This window comes from Nicotiana tabacum, chromosome 8 (assembly GCF_000715075.1).
Source record: "Nicotiana tabacum cultivar K326 chromosome 8, ASM71507v2, whole genome shotgun sequence".
NCBI classification, from domain to species: domain Eukaryota; kingdom Viridiplantae; phylum Streptophyta; class Magnoliopsida; order Solanales; family Solanaceae; genus Nicotiana; species Nicotiana tabacum.
In genome coordinates, this window is record NC_134087.1 from 8,844,052 (window position 1) to 8,854,573 (window position 10,522).

The window sequence follows — 10,522 nt, forward strand, 5'->3', positions numbered from 1 at the left end:
GCGTTGCGTAACAGATTGGAGAAGCCACCAGTGCATGGTTCAAGAAAGACAAAGGAGCTCATTTTTCTTTTATTTTCTTTACTTTTCCTTGTTTTTCAAAAATATGATTTCTTGTTACATTATTAGGTAGCATAGCAACTAAAAAAAGACCGGTACACGAAATATCCCGCATTCACACGTAGTATAGAGATACTAGCCGATAATATTCTAAGGCGACAAAGATTGTAATCTGAAAAATAAAGTAAGGTATAATTCTTCGAATATACAACAACAACAACAACAACAACCTAGTGGGATCCCACAAGTAAGGTCTGGGGAGGGTAATGTGTACGCATACCTTACCCTATCCTGGGGATAGAGAGACTGTTTTGAAAGACCCTCGACTCAAGAGGAAGAATAAAAACAGGTAAATATCTATGACAAACCAGGAAAATGCAACTAATAATGTATGAACTGTAAAAACAGGTGGAAGAAAGCAACAGCAATAGTCAAGCAGTAACAACGGTAAAGTACTAGAAAAACCTAAGAGGAAGATCGCACTAAAACCACCCTAACACTATCCCTCTAAGAAACAACAAAAGTACTAGTAGGCTAGCCCTAATAAACCCGAAACAGTACAGAAAAACATAATTTAATCTAATGTAGCTAAATAAACGTCCTGCACAGGATCATACGGTAGAATTGACATCAGGTAGCCATGTTAAAGCGCTGCTATTTAGGAATTAGCCAGTGTGTTCTGAATTTCAGTTTTTTAGTTCAATTTTTCGGGACAAAAGTGTGTTGAATTATCCATGAAGCTAAGATTTTTAGTTTAAAATTTTAGGACAAATAAGTACTGGCTAATCTCTATATAGTATTCCTACAAATGACTATTTGTGTACTTGCCCCGAATTATATGTCAAAGGAAACGCAATTGGATGTGACATCAGTAACTCTGGTATGAGAACGAGTGGTAATGGCCAGAAAAATTAGCCCAATTCATGGAAAGAGCACAAAGCCCAGACCAGCAGAGCCCATACAGTGGTAGTCACAGCCAAAATTAGAACAACATCTATCCCACATCAATAAGTTAGTGAAGAACCAAGCGGCTGGAACTAGTATATAAGGAGCTCAAGTGCCTAAGAAAAAATCACGCAGCCACGCAGTGAGCACAGAGCGAACTATTCTTTCGCCTTTTACTAAAGAATACCGTGTGCGCATTGCAATTAGTGGCATACGCCAATTTTTGGAGGGATTTCTTTAATGGAAATCCCAACAATACTAGTTCTAAGTTTTCTATGATTTAGTTTATAATTGCCATTTATCTATAACTATATTTTGATTTCCAACAATACTAGTTCTAAGTTTTCTATGATTTAGTTTATAATTGCCATTTATCTATAACTATATTTTGTAATGTGGCAAAGTTAAGAATTTCTATAAAGGTATTCAAATTTTAAAGAAGTAAAAAAAAATTAATAAAGATTGTTCAATATGTATTATATATTTTTATAATATTTTATTTACGTACATAATATAATTTTTTGATGTGGTCAATCATGTGGCTTCGCCCATGTTCTGTAATATAATGTTATAGAGTTAGATGGTGGTATCACCTTATTAATTAGTATACATATGAACGTGCACATTAATAATAGCCATATAAAACATAGAGAATTTTTCATAAAGCACCTTTTTTTTGTCTAATTAGTCATTTATAGATACTTTTTGCTATATTACGTGTTATAGATACCTTTTATGTTTTTAAATAATGTATTTCATGTATTTAAGCTGTTGTATTTATTAATACAACAAAAAATATAGGCATAAAATCTGGAATTCCAGCTAAGTTTGACATATTTAGCTGTATTCAAGCGACATTAACATTAAATACAGTAACATATTTGCGCTAAAAACGGAAGGAAATAAAATCACATGATATTCTTCTAATTTAACTCAACGAACTAAAACGATTCCTCATTAATCTGTATTTGAAAGATACATAATAAGATTATAGCTGAATAAAGAAAAATACATATGAATAATACAGTTGAATACAACAAAATACACCTTAATTCATCTGAATAAAATACTTGATTACAACAAAAATACAACTGAATACAGCTGAATAAACTCTTGAATGCAACAAAATACAACAAACTTCTGCTGAATAAAATAGTTGAATATAACTAACTACAACTGAATACAGTTGTATAAAACACTTGAATACAACTAACTATTGCTGAATAAAATAGTTTAATACAACTGATTAAACCTGAATACAAGTGAATACAGCTGAAGAATACATTCGAATACAACTGAATATAAACAGGCGATTTGGGCGATCTAGAGAGAGAAACAGCCCTATGGCTTCGCCGGCCGGCGGCCAGCCATTAATTTCGGTTGGTCAGCCCCCTAACACATCTACAAAAATTGAAAAGGTACTTGAAAAGGAATCTTTCCATGTTATCCTCTTGGCAAAGTCTTCGGGGATGTCTCCGAACAAGACGCATTTGCCGCCGTCCGTGAAGCCTTTCGCCTCAGAGTCAATTTCTTTGATACTTCCCCGTACTCAATCTCTCTCCTTCTCCTCCTTTTCTTTGATAACAGATGCAAAGAGATATGTCACACTCACTGCATTGGACTCTTCCACATATATGTAATTGATGATTCTGATAGTTTAAGGATTGAAAATTGAGAATTTGGGTGGGAGAAGAGTTAAGAAACTAGGGTTTGTGGGAGAAGAGAGTCTGGTTGTATGCAAACAGAGAGAGATTGTATTGGGGTTTGCAGATACGCGGTAATTATGTGAGAGAAAATACAAAAAGGGAGAGAGAAAAATAATATTTAGCATATATGATGCCTTAATTATAGGATGTAACTATATTTAGATTTTTTGCTATAAAAGATAAAAGGTATTTATAGGATGTAATATTTTAAAATGGTATTTATTTAAAATAAATATGGTACTAAGGTTTTCTATAGGGTGTAAAAATTCCTAAAACTTGTTTTTCATCACACTAACCTCTCAGATTTATCAAATTATGCTTACCTCTCCTATTTTTAATTAATTTAAAAATTATAAGTTATAAAAATTAGTCAAATTATTTTTAAAATTAATTTAAAAAATGTAAAATTATTATAATGAAAATCAAAATAAGAAAGGTAAGTGTAATATCATAAATCACAATGCGAGGTTAGTGAAGCCAAATTTAATGGGAGGTCCCTTAAATTATTCCTACTTTTAATCTACTATACGTCTATACCTTAGTAGAAAGAAGTTGAAATAATTATAAACGATTGGAAATAAATACTTTCTGGTAAAAAAAGAGAAAATAATGTTGTTACAGGGCTAGACTTGTATAGTAAGCACTCTCTAGCGGGCCAAACTCTAATTATCTGATATTGAGAAGAGGGGCATTTGCATCTATACCCGTTTTTTGTATCACATTTTAACTTGTGTCCGTTTTGCAAAAAAAATTATAAGTGTATCCGCTTTTTCGCATAACTTCAGCATACGGGGCTGAAGTAGCAAAGACAATCACGCAAAACTTCAGCATTCTAGTAGACGGGCCTGAAGTAGCAAGTGTGTTGAACCAAGTGTGTTGAAGTTTTTATTTCTGTAACTGGCGAAGAGCTGAAGTTTTTGTTTTTGTAACTGTCGAACTTCAGTTCTAGAGCTAAAGTTTTGTTTTATAACTGTCGAGCTTCAGCTCTAGAGCTGAAGTTTTTGTTTGTAACTGACAAATAAGTACTGGCTAATCTCTATATAGTATTCCTACAAATGACTATTTGTGTACTTGCCCCGAATTATATGTCAAAGGAAACGCAATTGGATGTGACATCAGTAACTCTGGTATGAGAACGAGTGGTAATGGCCAGAAAAATTAGCCCAATTCATGGAAAGAGCACAAAGCCCAGACCAGCAGAGCCCATACAGTGGTAGTCACAGCCAAAATTAGAACATCTATCCCACATCAATAATTTAGTGAAGCAGCAAGCGGCTGGAACTAGTATATAAGGAGCTCAAGCGCCTCAGAAAAAATCACGCAGCCACGCAGTGAGCACAGAGCGAACTATTCTTTCGCCTTTTACTAAAGAATACCGTGTGCGCATTGCAATTAGTGGCATACGCTAATTTTTGGAGGGATTTCTTTAATGGAAATCCCAACAATACTAGTCCTAAGTTTTCTATGATTTAGTTTATAATTGCCATTTATCTATAACTATATTTTGTAAATGTAGCAAAGTTAAGAATTTCTATAAAGGTATTTAAATTTTAAAGAAGTAAAAAAAAAATAATAAAGATTGTTCAATATGTATTATATATTTCTATAATATTTTATTTACATACACTATAATTTTTTGGCGTGGTCAATCATGTGTTATTTTGGCGTGGTCAATCATGTGGCTTCGCCCATGTTCTGTAATATAATGGTATAGAGTTAGATGGTGTATCACCTTAGTATACATATTTTCTGTATTGTTAAATTAGCTTCTATGAACGTGCACATTAATAATAGCACATAACACCAACCTCTCAGATTTATCATATTATGCTTACCTCTCCTATTTTTAATTAATTTAAAAATTATAAGTTATAAAATTAGTAAAATTAATTTAAAAAATGTTAAAATTATTATAATAAAAATCAAAATAAGGAAGGTAAGTGTAATATCATAAATCACAATGCGAGGTTAGTGAAGCCAAATTTAATGGGAGGTCCCTTAAATTATTCCTACTTTTAATCTACCAATGTTTTAAAAGGCGGGGGCGTGAGACGAGGCATTTTATCTCTGACGATGTGAGGTGTAAGCCCTGGGACATAAGGCGTAAGTCCCGCGGATATGCAAATTTTATTAATTTCTAGAATTTTAAGATAGTATAAAATAAAAAATAGTCATAAAAATTACATTAAAATCACAAAATTATAACAACTAATCTAATTAAAATACTTATAAATTATATTTCGTCTATGAATAATACGAAAAGTATGACATATATCATAATATGCAAATTAGTTGCAACGTCGTACAACTTAAACAACAAAAGTAATGTGTTCGATACGAAATCTTATATGTATCTTTTAATGAGTAATGAATATTGAAAGAATTTCGATATTATAATTTGATATTTTTTTAAAATACTTCTTTTATTTAATATGCTTTTAATTTGAAAGAAAATTTATATAAAAACATAATTCACAATTTAAATATGATTCTCTAGCATCATTTATTTTTAAGTTTCAACAAGTTAATAAAATGACACATAATTCACCATACTATACCACGATAACTAATTATTTGTAAATAGTTGTGCTAGCTAATACTGAGCTATTAAATTAATAAGTATTGTATTTCGTAAACGTTAAAAATATAATATTTAGGAAAATAATTATAAAAAAATTATGGACTATTATACAATAAAGACATAACAAAAGTTAATAAATAAATACTTTTAAATGAAAGATTTATTTAAAGTTTACTATCATAGCAGTCTTAATGGATAACGCGAAATAATTTTTATTTTAATTATGACATAAAATACTCTCAACTTAATGATTTATGATGAAGAAAAAAAAAGTAATTTTGTATAGTCAACGATTTATTAAGAAAATTTGAGGATTTATAAGGTTAGTTACAAACAATTGCATAAAGTTCTATTAGGCGAGCCCAGTACGCTGGACGTTGGACCTGTTCGGGGCGTAAGTCTCATGAAACTAAGCCTCACATATAAGCCCAGTGGCGTTTTACTAGTCCTCCGCCCCGGGGCGAGTCCTGGACGAGTCCCAATTCTGGCTTTTAAAACAGAGTAATCTACTATACGTCTATACCTTAGTAGAAAGAAGTTGAAATAAATATAAACGATTGAAAATAAATACTTTCTGGTAAAAAAGAGAAAATAATGTTGTTGCTGGGCTAGACTTGTATAGTAAGCACTCTCTAGCGGGCCAAACTCTAATTATCTGATATTGAGAAGAGGGGCATTTGCATCTATACCCGTTTTTTGTATCACATTTTAACTTGTGTCCGTTTTGCAAAAAAAATTATAAGTGTATCCGCTTTTTCGCATAACTTCAGCATACGGGGCTGAAGTAGCAAAGACAATCACGCAAAACTTCCGTAACAATTAAATCTCACTGGCTATTTGCGTAACAATTGGACCCCCAAAGCTCAATAGCAAACATAATCGACCCAAATAAGAAGCTAAAGTGACCCAATCAAACACGACTTTGGCTCCTTTTCTCTCCTTTGATCAATCGGAGTCGGTTGAATTTGAGATCAGGATCGTTTTGTGTGGAAACCAATCCCATCAACAATGGCGGGTCCATCTAGCTCATGGTCGCGAGCTTTGGTACAGATCTCTCCTTACACTTTCTCAGCCGTCGGAATTGCCATCGCCATTGGCGTTTCAGTGCTTGGTGCTGCTTGGTAACTCTTAATTTATCTCGTTTATTGCTCGCTAGGGTTTTGTAACTTTTATACATCTAATGATTTACCTCTCTGATTAGAATTATTATATGTTTTAGGGGAATATATATAACTGGAAGTAGTTTGATTGGTGCTGCCATTAAAGCTCCTCGGATTACGTCCAAGAATCTGATTAGGTAAATTTACTTCTCCTTTTGAATTTTTTATTTACTGCACCGTCAATTTAGAAGGGCTAAATATAAATATGTGTATCAGCAATACTAGGATGAAGCTAATTATTGGCTTTGGTGTCGCTATTTTTAACAACCCCTTATAATAATTCATCGCTAAAAAATCATATATTTAGGGCATAATAATTCTGTATTACTAGTTTGTGGACCGAACAACCTCTTGAAGAATAGTTTAAGTCTGTGTTACCGTGCGGGTTGAAGTTTTTAATATAGATTGATATTTAACTTCAAAAAGGACTAATTTTTCATAGATGTGTTGCTTGTGCAAGATGAGAGTTGAGTCAAGCTTTGGCAGACCATGTACGTGAAACTTTCTGAGAACGTGTTGTTTTACCTTACTCTTTACTTGCCTTAGCTCTATGTATGTTTGGTTTAGAAACTTTATAAGACTTGTAGGTTATGTTTTCAGTTCGATGGTACTTCGGTTCCAAACTGTAATCTTAGTTAGCCAGTTTGGTCTATCAGTATTATCACTCTATTTTGCTGATAGTAATCACTTTGTGCTGTCAGCCGATGATACATGAGCTTGACAAACTAAACAACTCTATGTGATTGTTAAATTTCCTATTTAGAAAACATACTCTCGTTAATAGTGGTGTTTGCATCCGAGCTTCATTTGGTCAACTATCCCTTGATACAGTTTTCCTTCTTCATGAACTTGTGTTGATAGTCTTGTCCTGCCATTGATAAGGCATCTATTAAAGTTATAAATATAATGTTGAAACAGTGTGCTTCCATGATAGAGCAAAGATACATGGCTTTGGGGTCGTGGGATGATTTATTGTCCTTGATATTCTTGTCTACTATATTTGTAAGCAAGTGTGAAGTCAATGGCTCATAGTCTACTGCATATGCATAATGTCATTATTGATGATTCTTATCTTTAGTTTGTTCCCAGTCCTTTGTATTTTATGCAATGTCTTAGAAAGAATTGTTTGTCAGTGTAATTTTCTGTGAAGCGGTTGCTATATATGGTGTTATTGTGGCCATCATTCTCCAAACAAAGCTCGAGAGTGTACCTGCCTCACAAATTTATGCACCAGAGTCTCTTAGAGCTGGCTATGCAATTTTTGCTTCTGGGATCATTGTGGGCTTTGCCAATCTTGTCTGTGGGTGAGTATGAAACAATTTTCTTCTCGTACATGGAATTCTACTTCGTGGTGTCAAATTTGATGCTATGTTTTTCTGCCCTTTAATTATCATTATTCCTTTTATTTCTTTTACAAAGGTTGTGTGTTGGGATAATTGGAAGCAGCTGTGCCTTATCCGATGCACAGAACTCCACGCTTTTTGTTAAGATCCTTGTAATCGAGATTTTTGGTAGTGCACTTGGGCTGTTCGGTGTTATTGTGGGAATTATTATGTCAGCTCAAGCATCTTGGCCATCCAAGGGTGCATAAGGCTTCATATTATGTGCTTGTTATTAATGTTATGACAAACACATAAGTCTTGACCATCCAAGTCTGCATAAGTCTTCACATTATGTGCTTGTTATCAATGTTTAAGTTATACTGTATTCTGTATTATATACGTCTGCACAAGTCTTCATCTTTCCCCCGTTCTTCATTTTGGTCTTTTATCAATGTATTTTGTTGTGCGATTACTGTCTCAAGTACTTTGGTTAGTCTGTTCATTGATGTAATTTTTATTAATAAAGCTATTGAGTACTAGTTCTCCTACTCTGTTCTTCAATTTTTATTGGATGACCACATCCATATTGTATTGAGTATTTTGGTTAGTCCGGTCATTGATGTGATTTTTATTAATGAAGCTATGAAGTACTAGTTCTTCTACTCTGTTCTTCAATTTGTATTGGATGACCACATTCATAGCATTTCATGATTCATTGGTAAATATATTTTGATCCTCTAGCACACCTTTTTTAGGTGGCCAAATAAGGCTCCATCATACAGTATTTGTTTAATTGTGGTTGATTTAGGAATGGCCAAGCTGCCAATAGCACGTGTTTGTGCGGAAGGAGACTTGTTTCTTACTTAATGACGAGGATAGTTCCTTGTTCCTTCATACTCCCTCCTCATTCTTACTCTTTGTGCTTAGTGGACGCTCATAGAGAAGGTGAACTGAGCAACAGGAGATAGAGTGGGAGAAAGGTTAGGTACAAAGAGACATTTATAGGATAAGAAGCAAATTGAGCTGCAGTAAGCACCATTACTTTGGATCAATTGTCACAGAATCAGCTCATGTAATGGGTCTTATGTAGTGTGAATCTAGATTAGTCGGGCTGATAGTCGGGCCCCAAGCGGGTACCGAACACCGGATGATAAATAAAATAAAAAAAGAAAGGGAATCATCTCATTCGAATAGATAACTGCAAGAAATCATTGTCATAGAAGAGTTGTTGAAAAAGTGAATAATATGCAGAGGCTGATTAATCTGCCAGTCTCAAAGATCCCATGATGAAGGGGAGCCTTGGCGTAACTGGTAAAGTTGCTACCATGTGACCAGGAGGTCACCGGTTCAAGCCGTGGAAACAGCCTCTTGCAGAAATGCAGGGTAAGGCTGCGTACAACAAATCCTTGAGGTCTGGCCCTTCCCCGACCCCGCGCATAGTGGGAGCTTAGTGCATCTGACTGTCATTTTTTTCCCTCAAAGATCCCATGGCACCATGTTATATTTGTCATGGCCAGCTAAAAGGCTAGATTTTTACTTCTTTATACCATCTGACACAAATGAGATAACTGTGGAGTGTGGAGTAGGGCTGTGCACGGATCGGATTTAGCCTATTTCGGATTTCGGATTTCGGATTCTAAAAAGGGCAATCCGAATCCGATCCGAATTAACATTGGATTGGATCGGATTTTAAACTTTGGATCGGATAATTTTTCGGATTGTCGGATCAGATTGTCACAAAAAATTTCAACAATTTAAAGTTCATTCGGTGTCTCTATCTCATCTTCCATCTACCAAAACAAACAAAAAAATCAAAATAAAATCAAAAATTGAAGAATAGAACATGAAATAGACATAAAAGACAGAAGAGAAGAGAAGAGAGGCGGAAGAAAGAGACATAAAATCAAAGTAAAATCGGAAGTTTGAGTCATTGAGACTCTTTTAGTCTTCACTGAAGAGAAGAGAGGTGCAAGAGAGGCGAAAAAATCTAAGTGAGTGAGGAGGTGTGTGAAAAATGAATAAGCATAACCCTAAAATTTTAGTGTGTATTTATATAGGTACATATAATTTCGGATATCGGATCGGATCAGATTAAAATCATACCAATTCGAATCTAATCCGAAAATCCGAAATTTCATAAAACACAATCCGTATCCAATCCGAAAATCCGAAATTTGAAATCCGAAAATCCGAATATAGTGGATCAGATCAGATTTCGGATATCCGATCCAAATGCACAGCCCTAGTGTGGAGGGATGAATGAGTAGTTCACTCTTGAGTTTCAAATTTAAGTATAGTCGTGTTCAGAAAACTGTTTCTTATTTCACTGCTTTTTCAGTGGAGACACCCACGAAATCAAAACAATAACAACCCAGTAAAATTCCACAAGTGGAGTCTGGGGAGGGTAGTGTGTACGTAGACCTTACCCTACCCTGAAGGGATAGAGAGGTTGTTTCCGATAGACCCTCGACTCAAGATAATAAAAAGACAAAAGGAGAGAATATTAGATTCACCACGGAGACCATAGGGAAAAAGGAACATAAAATGCAGAAGAAAAATGCAAAGCTAAAACGATGGCTAGTAAATGGATCCTGCGTTGAAAATAGAAAATAGTAAGACACGACATTGCCTCTAACTATCTTAGACAAAACCCTACCGGACTAGGCTCACAAAGGTATAAAGTAACTCAAGACTCAACTACCTCCTAGCCTACAACCGTAATACTCGACCTCCACAACTTCATATCAAGTG

General features: G+C 34.4%; 1 protein-coding gene and 2 non-coding genes across 3 annotated transcripts; all 3 read left to right on the plus strand.

The window, feature by feature from the left end:
• Positions 1-1,135: 1,135 nt before the first annotated feature.
• On the plus strand, positions 1,136-1,252 carry LOC142163726 (U5 spliceosomal RNA). The gene has a single exon (XR_012694658.1). It is a non-coding gene; the product is annotated as a U5 spliceosomal RNA (small nuclear RNA).
• Positions 1,253-4,030: 2,778 nt separating this feature from the next.
• On the plus strand, positions 4,031-4,147 carry LOC142163725 (U5 spliceosomal RNA). The gene has a single exon (XR_012694657.1). It is a non-coding gene; the product is annotated as a U5 spliceosomal RNA (small nuclear RNA).
• Positions 4,148-6,184: 2,037 nt separating this feature from the next.
• LOC107800514 (V-type proton ATPase subunit c''1) lies at positions 6,185-8,319 on the plus strand. The gene is made up of 4 exons (XM_016623700.2): positions 6,185-6,410; positions 6,509-6,586; positions 7,583-7,753; positions 7,869-8,319. The coding sequence occupies exons 1-4, from the start codon at positions 6,298-6,300 to the stop codon at positions 8,038-8,040; spliced, it is 534 nt and encodes a 177-aa protein (XP_016479186.1). The 5' UTR covers positions 6,185-6,297; the 3' UTR covers positions 8,041-8,319.
• The last annotated feature ends 2,203 nt before the right edge of the window (positions 8,320-10,522 follow it).